This window comes from Diabrotica undecimpunctata, chromosome 1 (assembly GCF_040954645.1).
Source record: "Diabrotica undecimpunctata isolate CICGRU chromosome 1, icDiaUnde3, whole genome shotgun sequence".
NCBI classification, from domain to species: Eukaryota; Metazoa; Arthropoda; class Insecta; order Coleoptera; family Chrysomelidae; genus Diabrotica; species Diabrotica undecimpunctata.
In genome coordinates, this window is record NC_092803.1 from 19,019,253 (window position 1) to 19,039,910 (window position 20,658).

The 20,658-nt window shown below is 34.1% G+C and overlaps 1 protein-coding gene across 5 annotated transcripts in view; it reads right to left on the bottom strand.

Moving 5' to 3' along the window:
* The window catches only part of lqf (epsin homolog lqf), an 83,642-nt gene that overhangs the window by 20,526 nt on the left and 42,458 nt on the right, over nt 1-20,658 (bottom strand). For all 5 annotated transcript variants that reach the window (XM_072537871.1, XM_072537880.1, XM_072537854.1 and 2 more), the window contains 6 exons: nt 15,941-16,106; nt 12,391-12,603; nt 10,772-10,946; nt 9,653-9,773; nt 2,801-3,030; nt 1,762-1,958 (listed from right to left, as the gene is read on the bottom strand). In XM_072537871.1, the coding sequence (XP_072393972.1) occupies nt 1,762-1,958; nt 2,801-3,030; nt 9,653-9,773; nt 10,772-10,946; nt 12,391-12,603; nt 15,941-16,106 (1,102 nt within the window). The remainder of the gene's footprint in view (nt 1-1,761; nt 1,959-2,800; nt 3,031-9,652; nt 9,774-10,771; nt 10,947-12,390; nt 12,604-15,940; nt 16,107-20,658) is intronic.

Genomic DNA, 20,658 nt, shown 5'->3' on the forward strand with positions numbered 1-20,658 from the left:
AAATGTTTTAAGGACCTGAGACATCATGCTTAATATTCGATAGTTCGATTCGATTCGATATGCATCGCAGTGTGAGGCACTGGATATTTTTTTCGTTGTCTGCAATTAATTTAAGTATTTCGACATTGATATTGTCTGGACCGGTGGGTTTTCCACTTTTCCTCTTTTCTGAGCTTTTACTACATAAATAAGTTCTTTTGTTATTTTTGGACCTTTTTCATTTATTCGATCATCCGTAGATAATCATCAGAAATACAAGGTCTGTCATCGTCAAAAATTGTCTGAGTGTATTCTTTCCATCTCTCAAGTTTGTCTTTTGTACCTATAATTATCCCGTTATTATTATTTCTTTCACTTTTTGGGACATTAAAGGTGTCGTATCTTTCCTGAAGTTGTTCAGTTTCTAGGCATTTGGTTGACATCCAGTTTTCTTTAGTTTCTCTGCACTTTTATTGGCTCGTTTGTATTCTATTGGGTTTGTTTTACGTTTAAATTATTAAATAGAATAATATAATTTTGAATACTTTAAATAATTTATCACTGTTGAAGTATTTTTAGTCAGCATGGTTTTGAAGTCAGCTGGGATTCCATGTTCTTCTTTGTTTCTCGAAGATTGTACAGTCAAACAGGATGTGTTTTATCGTCAGTGGAATGGAGCAGTTGGTGAATGTTGTTAGTGGATCTTTTTTATTTAAAACTTTGTGCTTTAAAGCAGTATGGCCAATTATCAACATTTGTTGTGGCACGGGACACGTCGCCTGTTACTTTACTTTTGTAAAAATTGATCTTTCTTCTTTATATGCCAAACCCGTTTTCAAGCGTTGGTTATCGTCATGTTAACAAGCTGCTGGAATGTCAACAACCTGCAGCAATGGATTTTTTTATTTCAAATACAGTCCACTTGCTTATTTCTTTTGTATTTCGTAAAATACATACACGAGCCGAAGGGGAAGAACTAGCTGTATTCTAGACTAAACGTATATTCCCAGACTCCCTTTCTATGTCCTCATATATTTTTAAAGAGGTCATGGCATGTGCAGAAAGCAACAATGGTAGTTACAGAACGACTAAGGCCAACATCTTCTTATTTTAGTGCCTATCGGTTTCGGATGTTGGCGACCATCATGGCAATCTGTATTTTGCAAACTGCGGCTCTAAAAAGATTTGTGGTTGTTGTGTTGAACCACGTACGTAGATTTTTCAGCCAGGAAATCCTTCGCCTTCCTGATCCTCGTTTTAATTCTACTTTTCCTTGTAGAATTAATTGCAGCAACCGATATCTTTTGCTGTTCCTCATGATGTGACCGATGTATTCGATTTTGGATGTTTCTCCTGAACTCTTTTCCTTTTTGCATTCTTAATAAAACGTCCTGGTTAGTAACGTGGTCGGTATAGGATATCTTCAGGATTCGACGATAAAGTCACATTTCGAAAGCCTCAGTTTTCTTGCAAGTAGCGTCTGTGAGAGTCCACGACTCAACTCCGTACAACAGTATAGGGAAGATATAACATCGTAGTAACCTGATTTTTATAGGTACTGATAAATCTTGGCATTTGAATAGCTTAGCCATTTTTTGAAATGCAGATCTTCCTTTCTATATCCTATATTATATTTATAGGGAATGGTCCCAATTTTCATTGACGTTCGTACCAAGGTAGCTGTATGTTTTTACTCTTTCTAAGACCAACATAATTGAATGAAAAAAATAGTCTTAGAACATCTAAAAATTATACAAAGCAGAAAAATAATTATTGACTTACTTGTTACAAGATTATCTAAATTCACTAATGCCGAATTTTCTCCGAGAAAACTTAGGGGCGTCTTTTTGGTGGTACCCGTCGATGTGTTGCCTTCACTGTCTGTCGTTGTATTAGTAGGTAGACTGTCGCCTAACAAGTTTAACTCGAAAGGATCGGGGCCGCTTCCGTTGGTTTTCGGGGACGTAGATAATTTATTTCTGAAAGAAATGAATTTTAAAATAAACTTTTTTATGATCTACGCCATTCATTCTCTCATCACGTTTTTATCAATAGCAACAAACGCCTTTTGAAGATCAATAAAGTAGATTATTAGCACTGCCTGGAAAACTTTCAATCTTAGGTCTCAATACCAGTCTTAAGTTACCAATAACTTAGTATGTAATAATTAATAAATTTTATAATTTGTTTTAGTTCTTAGTTTTAAATTTATTTAAATATAACATCAAAATCACTATTATTGGTAGGAATCTTGGTTTTTATTTTGAAAGGCGATTATTTTCTCATCTCTCTTACAAGTATTATTTTCTTGTGAAATTTTGCTGTTCATTCCATATATTATAGCTGCAATGAAAGCCAACACATAGATGGAGTGGGATTTATTGTAAACCAAAAAACAAAAGGCCTTATTGTTGATTTTAAATCCTACAGTTAAAGTATGTGCTATTTTCGCTTAAAAGGGAAATTCTTTAATTACAATTTGATCAATACACATGCCCCAACACAGTGGTCTCTATTTTCTGTTGTTCAAGGTAAGTGGCATATACGTCGTACTCACAGTGTAAAACATACGTAAAAGACCAACCTTTCTGTGATCTGGGATCAAGTTTATCTGTGGTCTAAGACTAGCATAAACTTTTAGACGGAAACAACAGGCTTTTCATGCCTTGTAAATCCGTAATATAAAACTCTCTATAAAGCAATTTTCTGAACTTGTTTCTGGAAAATTCGAGGTATTTCAAATTAACGCCAACATATATGAGTTAACAAAAAACAGAATGCCACGAGAACGAAAAATATGTAGAATACCCATAAAACTCACCTATTTGAAATTACATCAAACTCGTCCAAGTCCGTTGAGCTCTGGCTAGCGGGGGACCAGGGGTCTTGCTTGGGGGTTGGCGGGACCGGCGAAGTGCTGGTGTTTGGGACAACTGGTACTCCCCATGGATCTGTTTTGTGTGTAGTAGTGCCAGTGGCACCGGTCCAAGGGCTCGCTAAAGGTACGTCAGGTGGCGATGATAGTGAAGCAGGATGCCAAGGTGACGTTTGCTATAAATTGCATAATCTATTTAAAACGTTTCTGCTTTTTAAGTGAAAATTTCGATGTTGCTTTGGCCGAATGGAACTTATCAAATAAGGACCTACCTTTGTTAATAAGTTTTTATCGAATGATAATTATAATAGATGTTTGTTTTCTATTCCATCCTTCTGAATACTTTTTCACATACATCGTCTAAGTAAATTGTATATCTAATTATCATAAAAAAGAAGGTACACCCTAGCCTCGTAACAGGTTTTAATCGTCATCATCGTCACTATTGGTACTGGAGCCCTAAATTAGAGCCTCGATTTTGTCAAGTCTTTTTCGGTTTAGTCATATCTACTGACAACAGTTATCAGTATGGCCCACCAATTTTCCTAGCATACTTATCTACACCATCCTTCCATAAGAGATATCACATCAATTCCACATATTATATGGTTGTTTCACATCTCTTCTAGATACTATTTTCACAGATATTATTAAAATATTCCTCTCAGGAGCCTTGGTTCAAAAGACAAGTCCAATATTTTCGTCTGCTTTGGAGATAGTCCGTGTTTCGGATCCGTATGTCATAACTGATGATGTAAGAGTTTTGTTTAAGTAAAAATATTTGTCAGGACACGCATTCTTTATGAAATTTCAACATAGCCAACACTTTCTTTGGTCAGAAATTGTATAGCGATATCTTGTGTAATGGTACATGTCTCTGGTACAGGTAATAGACCTGATGTTCTAATATATATTTACGTTTTATTGATGAATATATCTAGCGCTAATAGTTAACAGCACATGAATGAGTGTTATTAGCTACAATAAATGAATTAGCTAATCTAACTAATCATAGAATCTTTAAAGGATCCACAAAAACCTAATCATTATTTTAATATCTGGGAATAACCCTTCTTAACAAAGTACACAAAATATTTTCGAGCATCCTATATGGTCTAAGTGCGTAGTCAGAGGAGCTTATTGGAGAATATCAAAGTGGTTTTAGGTTTGGTCGATCAACAAGCTAGTATCTTGTGGCATCTTAATGCAATTTACTATTTTTGTTGGGAATAAACCACAATTTTACTTTAAAATTAAGTTTATTTGACGTTTCGATTTCCACTTCGGAAATTGTTCTTAAAATGATTATATAAGACAAAACAGAGAAGAGTGAAGAACTCATGGGGAGGCATTTGCCAGAAGTGGATGCAAACAGGCTGAAGAAGAAAAAGAAGAAGAAGAAGACTACATAGAACATTTGGTCGTCAGTTTGGCCCAAATTTTTTCTTGTGGATGATAACGCTTAACCTCACCAAAGTAGAAATTGGGAATAATGATCTAGAAGAGCTCGGTATTACTCCTATGTAGTGGCCTCCTCGTTCGCCAGACTGGAATTCTGTTCAAGTCCGGGATTGTCTCCAACGGCAACTTAATCTTCAAGATCCTAAACCAGGGACACTTCCAAGAGCTTTCTGATGCTTTTAAGAGAAGAGTGGAAAGATTTGGATCAACGGTTTATACGATCACTGGTTATGAGCATACCTAGAAGAGTACAGACTGTCTTAAGAAACAGAGGAGGTCCTACAAGATATTGAACGGAAAGTTCACCACTAAAGTCTGCATTATTTTCGCTTTTTTATCATTTAAAACATTTTATGGCATTATTATTGAAATTAAATTTTATGTCTTTTGGGTTTGCCTTTTTTCTAAAATGTAATTTTTAATAATTGTTGCATATATCTTGTTTTATTTTGAGTATTTATCATTATCCACTTAAAATTGTGCCTAATGTACATACTTTCGCCTACAAAACTTTTTGTAATCTTAGAAATACGCCCTTGCACATAAAAAATACATACAACTATTTGCCAAAAAACACTTAAATTATAAAATACAGAAATATGTGTCCTGTGTCTAATAATTTGGTCACCCATTGTATTTAGTCAAACAAGCCGGCCGAAGATAGGGATAAAAAGAAAGGCAGAGAATTTGAATTAATTAGATATACTATTTTAATCGGTTACCTTACTTAATAATACATATTTTGGATAATTATTTGATTCATTTTCATAACATAAAGAAAAAATTTATAGTTTTGTTACATTTAGCATATGCGGATCCTTTAAAGCTAACGTGATATGTCATGTAATACAAACTGTGTAAAAAGCCAAACGGCACAAAATTATTTAACAATAAGTAGTCGCTTATTTACTAGCCTAGCACAAAGTCTAAGCCACACTTTGCATAGACACACATATACGTACCACCGGAGAATAAAAATCAAAGAAACTTAAATCCAATGACTAGAAATAAATTATAATTATAGATAATATCAAAAATCTTTGAATACAATTTTTGTGTATCAATCAAACAATGAGAAGTTTTTATATTTTCACAAAATTTAGACATATTTAAATTGTAGGCTTTTGCTTTTAGAGTTATTCATGAAAGAGTGTGTCAGGAAAGGTCACAAAATTTCAAAAGCGTCCACTCATTTGCAAAGTAAGTCACTTAAAACATCTAAAAACAGAAAGCAGTTACCCCAGTCTAGAAAAAGAAATGGTCTAAAAGAATATTACCGGTATCTGATCGTTATCGTTAAATCATAAGGGTCATAGTTAATGACAAATACGTCTCGAGGTATTGTTAGATCAGTCATCAAGGTTCTACGTTTTCTAGAACCGGAGATATTGCAAATTTTTCAGCTCGCTTCAGTTTGAAGTTCCAATCTCAAAGTCTGGCGGACTCTAAGCTTCTTCGATGACAACTCTCCCTTGGCAGAGTCACTTTCCCAAAAACATTAGTGACCATCCTGCAAGATGGAATCCTTAGTACCATAAAATGAAGATCAGCTGGGATCAACATCGATGGAGAAATGTTAAATCACCTGTGTTTTGAGGACGATGTTTTCAAAATATATGCATTAAGCACAATATATATTGAAAGAGTTGGAGAAATCATTCTAAAAAATCTGTTTGTTCATGATAAATCTAGTGACTAATGTTCCTCTACAAATAAATAACATTAACATCACTGAAGTAACTATGTACAGGTATTGGAAGCGCAAGATAGACATCGAAAGAAGTAATGGAACACACAAGATTCAAAGAATAGGTCCGATCTGGACAGCATTTGGAAAATTAAAGTACACATTGAACTGTGTTACTCCAGTATGTCTGAAAAGATAAGTTTTCAATCAACGTGTACTGCCTGTCCTAACTTATGGTGCTGAAACACTCACTATGACAAAAAAGAATACCCATACAAAAAATACATATAATGCAAAGAAAGATGGGAAGATCAATACTGAAATGGAATTGGGCCGGACATGTTGGTAGAATGACGGATGAGCGGTGGGCAAAAAAGATAGAGTCCGAGACACGAAGCATAAGTAGACCACCCCGCAGGTGGACCGACGACAAAAAAAGAATTACTGGAAACTGGATAAAAAGGGTACAAGATAGGGAACTTACAAAAAGTTAGAGATTCCTGCGTTCAGCAGTAGCAATTTAGGCTTTTTAGATAGATACATTGTTATTTCCCACTTTTTTGCAATTACTGACAAATAGCAAATGTAAACAATATATGTTGTTCACAGATGGCCACACGCTTTCACCTTTACCTGCTAGGATCGCGAAAGCATCGCGGTCGAGGCTTAAGGGATTTCGTCCCGAAGGCATCGGGTTGAAAACCGCGCCATCATCAGCGACAGATCTAGTTCCAACTATATTACCCACAAACAGGGAAAAACAACTTATTTGAATAATTTACTTACAAAATCTTTATGGAAAAGTTAACCCTGTGATGATTAACACCTTGACTGCGTTACATATCCCCGGCGGTATGTATCTTGTATTACTTATGTGCTAAGCTCAAATTCGGTGACCGACATATGTGTGCGAAGAACGTATCTTCGTTATTTTTAATAGATTTTGTTTTCAGCAGCTAGCTATATAATTTTAAATTCTGCAACCAACTATACAGATATTAAAGTACATATCCCGGCGATATGTAACGCATCAGAAGAATATTTTATTCTTGTGGTGTGTTACATATCTCGGGAGATATGTACAAGCGTGTCTATAGGCATGTTTGGAGGGGATTACAGTATTGTTGTTCTTAGACCCGTACGTTTAGTTGTGACTTACTCTTTGCCATGGAAGGTTATAGAGCGCGAAAAATATTAGAATTATCGCGGAGAAGTGTAGTTAATGACGATCAAGCTGATTTGGAAGGCCAAGGATCTTCATCAGATTTTCAACCCATAGTGGACAAATTGTTAGCATCATCGCGAACAAATGAAGCCGAACAAGTTAATTTAGAACGAGAAGTATATTCATCCGATTTTGATCCTTTTGATAGTGGCGATTCTGTATTAGATCGTACTTTTGATCCATCGTTTTACGACAACGCGTTTTCTGAAGAACAAGAACAAGCTACTGGTATACAATCAGAGACTGATGAGAGCTCGGAGTCTGATAATGGGGATGAAATTACACATGTTTCGGAGAATATTTCTAGTGTTTGAAAAAATACAACAATTACCCCTTATCCGTTTGAGGTGTATATTGAGAATTGTAAAATTAATGATAACATAGATTTAACCGACATTATAGGTCCTGCTGATATTTTTAAATATTTCATAAACAATGAAGTTCTCGATATTTTTTTCACAGAAACTAATCGTTATGTCACTCAACAAATAAACAAAGGACATGCCGAGAAGTCAAGAGTTAAAAGTTGGAGTGATACAGATATAAATGAAATTCGTTTTTCGCTATTCTTATTGTTATGGGGATTACAAAGGTGCCATTCATAAACTCTTATTGGTCAAAAGATAAAATGTTCCATAACGAGTTTATAGCCTCAACAATGCGTCATGACATATTCTTGCTACTTTTAAAATTCATACATTTTGCCAATAATGAGGATGCACCACCTGGTGATAGACTAAGCAAAATTCGAAACATATTAAACATTTTAGTAAAAGAATATAATAATATTCTAAACGCTGGAAGGGTACTAACTATTGATGAGACAATGGTGCCTTTCAGGGGTAGACTACATTTTAGGCAATACATCCCTAACAAATGTCATAAATATGGAGTCAAACTATACAAACTATGTTCTCCAAATGGATATACTTTTAATATAAATGTGTATGCTGGAAAGGGAGATACAACTGCACCACAAGGTCATTCGCATGCAATAGTAAAAGAACTTTTGAAAATAGTTGAGCCAAAAGAGGGGAGGACCATTTATTGAGATAATTTTACTCAAGCATACCGCTAGTCGAAGATTTATATAAGGAAAAAATGATTTATTGTGGAACGTTGAGGAGCTATAGAAGAGGAATACCAAAAGAAATATGTCAAAAGCTAAAAAAGGGACAGGTTATTGGACAAGAATGTAATGGTGTAAAAATAATAAAATGGTTTGATAAATGACCAGCCTTAATGATATCCAGTGATCCTAGTCATGATGCGACATAAACTGCTACTGGAAATGCAGCATATTTTATTGATAATAAGTACCTTACAATTTTTACTATTTTAGGAAAACGTAATAGACAAGGTGATGAAATTTCGAAACCACAGTGCGTCATCGACTATAACAAAGATAAAAAAGGGGTAGATTTTAGTGATCAAATGTCTTCTTACCATACATCAGTTAGAAAATCTCTGAAGTGGTATAGGTAAGTTATATAGTTTGTCAAATTGTTCAGCATTTTACATTGCTTATTTATTGTAGAAAAGTCATGTTTGAATTAATTTTGGTACATCATTAGTTAATGCATGGGTGCTCTACAATACGGTTGCCCAAGCTAAGATTGGAATTCAGGAAACAGTTAGCTGAAAATTTTGCAGTATCTGATGAAATAATAGAACGCCCTGTAGATGGTATGAGAAAAAATGTTCATAGGTTTGTAAAACCTGATGGTCCAGGTCGAAAAAAGAGGAAACCATGTAAAGGATGTTACCAAACACTACGAACAACTTTAAACAGCAGAGAAGCTGACAAAAAAGTTCGCCGTTTCGTTTGTTATTATTTTCTTGTGGTACACGTTTATTTTGATATGTATTGAGTTACGAAGTAAGCAGAATAAAGTTAATTTATTTTAGTTCCATAATTTGTTATTTTCGTTTGATAAAATTAGATACTTTTGCTCAGAGATGTCAAAATTTGTCACTTTACTTACATATCCCCGGGGACTTATTACACACAAAACTTAAGTGCTTACATATCGCCGGCGATATGTAACGCAGAGAAGGACAAAGTACAGATTTTACGTTACGCAGTCAAGGTGTTAATAAAATCCTACATGTTTAGAAGTTAAAAATAGTTTTATTGTGTCATTTTTGTACATTATGTTCTTTTTATCATTATATTTGTTTTTATCAAAGTAATTCATAAATTTTGTGAAAATTTAAAAAGGAAAATAATAATTTTCAGCGTTTTATAAAAAAAAATAACACAAATAAACGTTACGAGTTAGCAATAAATATTCTGCATCTAAAATATCGAACACAATGAATTTATTTTAAAAAATCAATATTCCAACGAGTTCTCCCCTGAAAAGTCCCCTAACGGTTACTTGTGTTGTTAAAAAATGGTATGAAATGATATTCTGAAACATACCTGTGGTCTTGGAGGTTGTGGCATGCCCCAAGGGTCGGCTGGTGCTTGGTCTCCACCCAAATTAACGTCTAATAAGTCCACTAAATGGCTGTCTTCGTGCTTTCTCCTATCTTGGGTTGTTCTAAAAGGGTAAACAATTATTACTGAATGTTTTCGTAAAAAAATAGTTTTTCCTGATTTCCTTAAGGGAGGTTCCCCAAAAATTATTTAGAAATTATTTCCCAGTTATCTTTCATACTGATATACTAGTATTCTTCTTGATAAGATTATTCTTTATGTTTTTGATGCCCACATTAGTATTTCATCGTGATCTTGACTCATTTTATTTTGATATTTTTAATCTTATTATTGTTCTTACTTTTTCTTTCGAAAATGTTTACTTTTTAGTCTCTTGCTGTGACGGTGATCTTATTGTTGGCACCTAATATATACCGATCCATTTCCGTGGATGCAATTTCGAACTTTTAACTGATAAATTTCATCTATTCCCGTATTAGATACATACATTTGTGATAAACTTTGATCCACAAAACATAAATTGATAAACAAACACTTTCTTTCTAAAAAAGGGACCTTCGTGGTGATTCCAAGTCAATCCAAAAAAATTGACCTCAATAGCTTGTCACCAACAGAAACTGTCTTTGAAAGTAATTCTTCCGTTATAGTCTATAGTTTTAACTCTTTCGTATTCCAAAATGTTTATAGTTTGACACATTACCAAACACTCACTTTAAACCAGTTTTTGCTTCACTGTTAGTAAAGGCAATATCCTTTTTGTTTACAGCGTTTACAAGTTCAAATTTACATCTAAATTTGCAGGTCTTTTTGAAATGCCTACATTATGTCCCTGATAGCGTACTTTAAGCTGATCACCGTTTCTTAACTGTTTCTTCAATATGCCTTCATACTGCTATATTACAATTTTATCCATTTTCAAAAAGTCAACTCGCTACTAACAGCTGTCAGTGCATTATCTTCAAACGTCAAACATAAGCTTTAGAAGTTTGACATGTTCCACCGCACCGTTTCTATCAAACAATAGCTGCCATATATCCATCATGTTAGTAGTAAGAATCACTTTAAAATAATTTAATTTTCTAATACTAAAAAATGTCTTACTTGAAATCTTGTTGGCTCTGACTTAATGCTAACTGGAGCCGAACATCATCCGATTTTCTCTTTTGTTCTTCCTGGTCTGCTTCTTCCCGAGACATCGCCAAAGCTAACTGTAACTGAAGTTCTTCTTCGCCTGCGGTTTGGGGTCTTGCGATTTCTATATCTCTGGGTAAATCGACTACAAAAAATACATATTTTAGTACAACTTTCTGAAATCAATATAACTCCGACATTATACACCCTTGTTAGGTAACTTCCTCAGATTTAGTCTGTATTTTATGTACACTTATATTAATTTGTCCACCCTAACACTAAAAACACAATTATTTATTTTGATGTATTTATTACCTGACAATACGAATTTATATTTTAGACTAACTCTTATAATCAAAATATCCTCGTAGTGCCATTGCATCGAACAGTGTGGAGCCCTCGAGACCAGACAGGTTCAGCAACGTCGGTGAACACCTGCTTCTAAAAAGTCGTGGTCATTGAACGCCTACCTGCTGCGGTTCGATCATAGGTCAAAATCTGACGTAACAGAATATATTTTGTATATCTCTAGAAACGTAGACCTATTTCCCTTAACAGAAAAGGGATCGATTTAGTTTTGATAGATTTTCAACCCCATAAATTGAGAGATGGATACCTAGTTACGAATGGCAGGATCCTTCAAGAATATAGTGATGGCAATATAGAAAAAGTAACGAATAGTTACTTATAATAGTATAATCACATTTGGGTAAATAATGATCGAAGGAAGCGATAGACAGCTTTTCAATAATAGTTCACTTGGTACTCATCCCCGTTTAAAACAATTTAGGAATGGACCCTACCGCTTAGGACGCTAAAGCTAGAAGTTTTGCAATCAGGTAGATTTTAGACGGGCCACCACTGTATGTATTAAATGATCTTAGAAGAGAAACAACAGTCCTGTCTTACCACTTTAATTTTTACCACCTTTTTTGATCATTTTTTTTTTGTTTCACATGTATCCCTGCTCTCTTTTATATGCATAAATATTTTAAATCATTTATTGACACCCTTTTTCTGCTCTTCACCTCCCAATCCTTCTAAGCTGTCGAAGACTTGTAGATCTATAAATAATCAGTGCAGTTCTTGTCCATAATTTGTAAATTTCATATCTAGCTGTTTAATACAATTATGACGATTACCTTTCCCAAGGTAGTCAATAAACAAAATACTTTGAGGATTCCAAAATTCGGATGCACAAACCTTCCGTTAACTGATGTTTGCGTCTTTGGCTACTTTGGACAGTTTTTACCTGCTACTGTCTACTCAGCTGAGAAACAAATTTGTCTTTAGAGTGAATTGGTGGATTCATATAGGTGTTAATGCTGCTGGAATAATTTCACAAAACTCTCTGAATCGTCGACTCGTTTTAAACGGCTGGGCGCAAAAGCTTTTTTATTATCCATACAGAAAATATTATTATAAATAATAGGGTGAATAAAAACGAACTGATAAAATAGTTTTTTCGTAAACTAAAGAAATGGGACAAATATAGAGAGTTCGTATCCTAGAATTAGGGGATTAACCTAGGATTAGGAAAAAGAAGCAAACAAATAATTTGCCCAAAGACTTAATGGAAGTCATCTTACCTGCGTCTCTGGATCCCCAGTCACCTCTAAAAGCGGGATATTTTGGACTGCTAGGTGTTTCCATCCCATCACTGCCGAAAGCGCTAGCACTTTGCGCGAATCGCTCTTTGGCTTTTAATGCTCGCGCTCGTTCATTTTTCAGTCTTTCATCGTCTTTTAATAATATAACCAATTGTTTTGCTTTTTCTCTCACGTTTTGTCCTTGATCTTTACCTGAAACGAAGAAAAAAGGTAATCAAAACTTACAAATTTAATTTATGTAATAATTTTTGTAAGAAATTGATGAAACGCAACCTTATTGTAAATCATTAAACGATTGTTTTACTACTAAAAAATGAGGATACTCATGATGACTCAAGGTCGAACTCATGCATTACGATACTCAAAAATCGAACTCATGCATTCTGGCTTAGAAAGCCAGTATCTTAGCCGCTGACCCACTTTGATCATTAAATGAGTGATCTGGCAAGACTGGCATATTCCTAAAACAACTCTGCCGTCGCAATGGAGCTCCCATTCGTCGCTCCCGCCAAGAACGACTTGCGTTCTGTTGTATGTGTTAAGCAGGATGCGCACTGAATCGACTCAGCTCGACTTGACTAAAAAGACGGGAAACGACTGTGCTGATGGTATTGCTCTACAAGCATTTAAATAGGCATCTGCGCACTGCTTCGACTCAGCTAAGATATGATCGGCACGATATACTGAAAGAGGCCAAAATGGCCGATAGTCGACAGTCTGCATCGAGAGTTTGAATGTGGAATTTAGTATTTAGTTTGTTTCAGTGGTGTGTCTAATCTCTCAATATTTGAGGATCTGTTAATTGAAACTGTGCGTAAATCTAGAAACAAATGGTAAAATTCTCCGTATGTTTCCCTTTTTAGATTTATTTCATGAATCCAGAACCTTGGTTTTTTTTATTTGATTACATGCCAACACTATTATGACATCTTCTTCAGAATCTGATGAAGAATCCGTTTTTAAGAACGTCACTGATTCTGCAATACTCGACTGCCGTAAACGTACTCAGCTAATGCATGGTTAATCGACTGTGCCGAACCGGGAAGGACGGTGTCGAGTCGATTCAGTGCGCGTCCTGCTTTAAGAGGATTACGCTGATAGCAATCAACTTGCTTGATAGCACAAGTGTTCAAAATGGACGTATAGACATCCACCGCGTTATTGAATAACACATACCTTAAAGATTAGTGAACAATGAGTCCTGAGTTATACCAGACGAGCCTAATAATAGTATCAGCTGCAGTACCACTATTTGTAGCTGTGTACGAGATTGTTTCCTTAAACACCGAAATGAGATACAAATGACAACTTTTAAATCAAACACTACATAAGAAAGCCCTGAAATTAGTATTTCCACCACCAGAGAAAAAACACAGTACCTTCTGCTAGATTACATATATAGGCAATATATCAACTAAAATAGCCAAACACAAAAAAGAAAGGAATAATACCAGCTTTTAGAACAAACAACTTGGGCATAGATATTAAAAACAACAAGAGCCAAAAAGAAAAAGCACTTACGCAGTGGTGTATACAAACTTAAATGTGGCGACTGCCCAAAAATTTACATCGGTCAAATTGGTATAACTTAAAAAAAAACGTATATCAGAACACAAAAGGGCTTTCAATAATAGAAAAACAGATTCTACATAAACACTTCACCTTCTAGACCATAATCATTCTTTTAATGACGAATTTCAAATTCTTCACATCCAAAACATAATTCTGAATGACCAACTTGAGACAAACAGTTTTTCCCTCCTCAAACTATGCAGTTAAAGACTATTAAGTGTAAAGACGTACAAAAAATAGATCACTGGAGAAAGGCAGTCTGCCCAAAACAGTTGTAGTGATAAGATATTATCTTATATATAAGAGAGACATAATAAATTTCGAGGAAGTTTTGGAAACAAAAGTTTTCAGTGTTTTATTGTTGTATACAATGACAACTATTAAAGCAGTTTAAGCTTTCCATTGAATTCTTTCAATCTCACGCAAAAAGGGTGAATTTTGGGATAATGGATGTATATAAATTCGCCAAAGTCGAAGACAGCGCTTTTCCGGCAAAGTGATATCTGATCTTGTGTAAATTTATGAGCGCTGGAACTACAATAAACCCTTCTTAAACTGTGTCGATCTGAAACAGTGAGTCTAAGCTCCCCGGCGAGCCCCAATGGTTAATAGGGAACGTCCTGTGGATATATAGGAACATAGGACAGGTGATAAAAAGATATAACCAAATAAACACCCGCAGATCAACTAAAAACAAAACATAAGGGCCGCAATTATTAACTAGAGATTTGTTTATTGAAAATTAGAAACACTCGCACATAGACACAATCCCAACGTGTAACACGTTCGTGTCAGATGATGATTAGCACAGTAGGAAAAGTTTTGCTTAAGCGATTTCCCAGGGAGCTAGCAAACTAAGGGGACTGTATTTTTGGCACGGTATGAACGCATTGCCGTGACTGACAGCATTTCATCCAATTCGTGGGAATAAAATGGACATGAGACACAAAAAAAGATCACCCAGAAGAGGACTCAAAAATTAGTGGCACTTTTGAGTCCACTGAGTTTACAAATAAAATATAAAGAAAACGGACAGAGTGACTGTTCAATCACAAATTGGTCCATTAACTTGTAGTCTTACATTAATCTTAATTTCCTGAATTTTTATAGCTTCACCGTGTATAAGTGTGAAACATATCGATTAGTAGCTTAATTATAGTTTGTACAACTTCCTGCAAATTATAGATTGCCTAATAGTTATTGAGGAAATGATTGAAATCATTTCCTCGGTTCAAATTATATTTGACAGCTTTCAAAAGTCAAAGGTTTTTGTTCTATGCAGAGGGCATACACTTATTATTCTAGTCTGGTCTATTATCTATACTCTAATAAATGTTTACCTCAGGGGAATTAGAAACAATTCTAAATTATAATTACATTCGAATTGTCCATTGGTCCTTTGAGCCGGATATGAACCAGCGTCTTATGGTGACTCCTTTCATGGACTTAATGAGGCCAATCAAGGTTCTGCAGCAAGCTATCACAGTAAGGCAACTTCAAGAAGATGTACAATAAACCATTTCTCTGCAGTACGATTGCTGTAGAAGAAATTTCATATCAACAGTGAGACGCTGAAGAAACTCTGTTATGTAATACAAAACAAAAGGATCCAGTTTAAAGTAGGGAGTAGTTTTTACCTACATGCACGGACGACAATCAGTCTCCTCCAAATTTGGTCCTCCAAACTAGTACCTAGTGAGTATCATTATTTCTAAATAAAATTATCTATGTGAAGAAAATGTAGACTTTATTTCATGGAGCAACCTCGTATATTATGTAAAACCCTTCGAGCTCTTTTTAGCTTTTATATTCATTTAATTATCATGCATAAAATTAACCCTAACGACAAGAAATACTGTTTTAAGTGACAGAAGGTCATCAACAATTAAAATTGCATCTTAATAAACACCTTTGTAATAAAACAGTAATCAACTCTCTAAAAAAAATTCGTACGAACCTTCTTCCAAGTATTGAAAATCCTTTAGCGTTTGAATGGCAAATATGTTTTCTTTGCATTGCTGACCTACTTTTTCGGATCCTGTTTTAATTAGGTATTCTAAAAGAACTAGAGCTTTGTAAACGTGACGCCAGTTTCTGCCGTGATCATTAAGTCTCTTCCATATCTGAAAAGGAAATAATATGTACATACATTAAACAGTTCCCTTGAAATCGATAGTTGAATTTTGTATTAACGTAGTACGAAAACCAGCAAGGGTGAAAACATTAAACGTTTTACAGTATTCTGATGTTTTTTGAGAAAAGTACAAAAAGATACATATCTAATGTGATTGAATATTCAGGGGGTTACATGAACATTACCACTAGATTAGGATCAAATACATCTTACAATTACTAGCAGCCATTATATATATATATATATATATTAGCATATCTTTTTTGTCTCCCTTCTCCCCATCTTGTTTTCTAAAGCGACGCTTCTACACTGGCATTTTATTACTTTTTTTATAGTCTTCATATAGATTAACTACCCTCCATCAATTCATTTTTAGTCATTAGATATTTATTTTAGGATTTAAATTAAAAAATAACTAACAAAATACAGACATTAAATAAAAAGTATGTTTTATAGACCTGACAAAGGCTTTCGATCGCATCCAAGTCGAAGACGTCTTACACCTGCTGTATAAAAGAAACATACCAATCAATATTAAACAAACCATAGAAAACATCTACTTCCATAATCGAATACAGGCAAAGATAAATGGAAAACTAACACAGTGTATACCAGTACAAAACGGAGTCAGATGCGCGAAATAATACAAGCAGTACGTAAAGGCCATGGTTACAGAATGGGGTAAATACCACACTTGCACGCTGGGTAACGCTAAATGAGCTAGAGAGATCGACTGCCAGATAACATCTTGGATAAAATCTTTGATTCCCTGGCTACTATACATAGAGGCAAAATTGAAAAACAACGGTCCTTCTCCGGATCACCTAACAAAAAAATCTCGGTGAGAGAATCCGTATTTGCCAAATTAACGCCGTAAGACATCAGAGCCAAAAGCAAATGTATGTCAAAACTCATGTTAGAACAAAATATTGACATGGTCCTCATCCAAGAAACGCATATAGAAAACGAAAACCAGCAACATTATAGAGGAAAAAATTATAGAAAAAACAAGATATGACCTGTTAGAGGCCACCTACCATCGTGAACCAGTGAACATGCCTATAGTCGCCCCGTTCCAGTTTCAAAGCAAGTTCTAAATAACTTTCAACATCTCCCTATAATTCTCCGCAGCTAGAAAGACGATACATAGAGTAATTCATGGTATTCATGGGTAATACATTCATGGGTAAACATTCCACAGGTAAATAAGATAACACAGAAGAGGCTCGTATTTAAGGACATCCTTTGAGATAAAAATTAAGAATTCCGAAAATAAAATAATCAAAAGATGGGCTAAGTATGTTGAAAAACTCCTGAATATTCAAAGAGTCACTGATAAAAACAGAAAAATATTTTGCTAAAAACGCAGCATAGACTCGCGAAGAGTAGTAACACCATTGATGATGATGATGACAAATTACTTTAATGTCTCGATCCACGAACTTAAGAACTATCAATATATCTTACTCTCCTACTAATTTTAATTGATTTGTAAAACTTGATCAAGGAAATAGTTTCCCAAAATGATCTATATTGACCCCAGTGGTCGATTTCGACTTGCAGGGTACTGCACATTGTTCGTATTAAGGAGGTATTCTTATGACGGTGCAAGTAAGCCAGACGATTGCTTCTTGTGACACCAATGACACCTGTATATATTTGCAGAAATATTTAAAGTTTGCACAGACTAATTTGTTACATTAAGTATAAATAAGAATATTACGGACAAATGCTTCATTAATTTTCTGAAAGTTGGAAAGAAATTAAAGAAGAACATTTGTTTGAAAACACATAATCAAAATAACCGTCTTTTATGAGTGCCTAATAAAAGTAATTACAAAATGAACCTACATGTCTACAATAATTCATTGCGTCATTCATCAACGACATTTAGTAACTAAAAATCTGCTCCTTCACAGTGAAGTGCGCTGGCTTACGAAAGAATTAGGTTTGGTAAGATTTTATTCACTTTATATAAGTGTTTTACAATTTTTGGGTACTTGATAGTTATTTGAAAGAAAACTTAATCAGGTGGAAACCAGACATTGCTTATTTAATAGATTTTTTTACTAAATTTCAAATCAATGTTCAATAAAATTTGTATCAGGTTGACGGTAAAAATTCGATATCTTTTGATCTAAATGTCCTATCGACAACAATCAAGATGCGTTTTATGGGTAAAGTGCAGCTTTCGTATGTAGTTTTTGTATTTTGTCGAGAATAAACTCAGTTTTTATAAAGGTGTTAAATAAATTAACATATCGAGATTTTTGTTATTTTTTACGATTTTAGTGATATCAATAAAATTGATCAGTTTCATCGATCAGTTTTAGAAAAATTTCCATTTTTAGAGATCAATCTTTGAAACCTATGACTTAAAACTTCAATTTTGAGTCATGGTAATAAATATGAGGCATTTGAAATATGAATAAAAAACGAAGAATTTAATGTTTTACATTATAAACGATCACACGTCACGGTAAATGCATTTAAGAAGACTGTTTTGGGTATAGTTTATTGCAGAAGTTTTTTTCTTTTCTTCGCACAGAGTTTACTACCAGATTTGAAGATATTCTGACTATGGAAATACCTTTGTGGATTATCAATCCTTATTGTGAGACTACGGAAATTAGTGTCATAATACAAGAAGAACTAATCGCAATTAGGATTAACAAAGAACTTAAGATGGAGTTGAAAAAAGGTTATCAATAGTTCTGGCTTCAGAAAGCTATACATTTTTCTTATCGTGCATTACAAACTGACTAAGAAGGTTTATGTACTATTTTATCCAATTGAAGTGGCTGTAAAGTTGAAAAGATTTAACCGTTCTAATCTGCGGCAACATTTTATAATCTAGCGGGAGATCAAACTGAAGACAATCTTGAAGATGAATTGCTAAATGAAGACATTATTGAACTTTCTGAAGTTATAGATGTTTTTAGCTAACCTTATATAATATTTTAGTGTTATGGAGAAACGTCAGAAGAATTATTAATATACTTGTATCATTTTTTTAATCGTTATTAAATTTTTCTCTACATAATTTAATTTATTCCTGCCACCACAAATTGTATAACCAAAAGAGATATTAAAACATGTATTCCGAAATAAAGTTTCCGTTTATCTTACAGATAAGTAACTGCAACATAATTTGACGTGAAAATACAGTTACATTTATTCTATAAATAAATATCTATCCTCCAGATAACTATCTGCCAGATAGGACAATATTTATCTGGAGGTGAAAAGACCGACCCTTTCATGCAAGAAGTTTTAAAAATTTAATTTTTAACTCTTTTAATAGTTATTTAACCAACAAGTGTATTAATAAGGGCGATTAACAATTGAGATATTTTAACGCGTGAGCGGAGCGAGCAAGAACATTCTCAATATTCAATAAATTTTCTTGGGGCAGTTTTGTATTCCAAATAGCAGAGAAATAACCATTAATAATTCATCTTTCTACGTATTTTGAATAAAATATGAATTAAAGTTCAATAAAACATTAATGAAACGTTTTTTTTAATAAATTTCGAAAAATTCGACATTAGGAGGCTATGAAAACCAAAAATATCTCTGGTCTACGGGGCAAAAAGTTTTGGGAAACACTAGTCTAGATTCATAATCGGAATTTTCATAATCGTATTTTGTACTGATAGAGTCATTGTTTATTAAACGGTCAAATTATTTCACCGCTACGGTATTCATTGACCAGTCTAGACTGTATATTCGACGGACGACACAAAAAATATGCAATTTGTAAGCATTGAGTGCGTGACCAATTACCTTACATTTTTATATTTGGCCGTGAAATTTTCGAAAGCAGAACAAATATGGGTGGGAATAAACACTATTCTACACAGGTCAATAGTAATAGATTGACGGTAATAAATAAATAGATTTAACAGCTGAATGAAGCGAATATTTAAAGTTTATTCACTTTCATAATTAAATGGCATCCTCGTACTTTGACCCTGACTAAATTTCTTATACCTATATAGGCAACAAGTAACAGATCTCTGGGCATTGTGGATTGTATTTATATCGGCTATAGTTTGTAGACGCCATATAAGCTTTTATATTTCCGATTTTCAATTCATCTGGAATATTTTGCAGTTCCATATATCTATTTTCCCAAAAATGGTTAGTGTCAACTTTTATAAATCTTCCAAAAAAACCCAATGCGAGAAAGTGCGAAGACTATAGAATTATAAGCCTTATGAGCCATTTACTTAAAACATTTCTAAAGGTCATTTCACAAAAGAATATATACAAAATGTGAGGAACAACTAACAAGAACACAATTCGGATTTCGTGATGCTCTGGGAACACGGGAGGCCCTTTTTGCTGTACAGGTGCTATTTCAGAGATGCAGGGATGTGAATTGTGATATATACGTATGCTTTATAGATTACCAGAAGGCATTTGACAGAGTAAAACATGACAAATTAATGACTCTAATGCAAGAAATTGGAATTGACAATAAAAGATCTTAGAATTATCAGAAACATGTACTACAATCAAACGGCCAAAATCAAAAT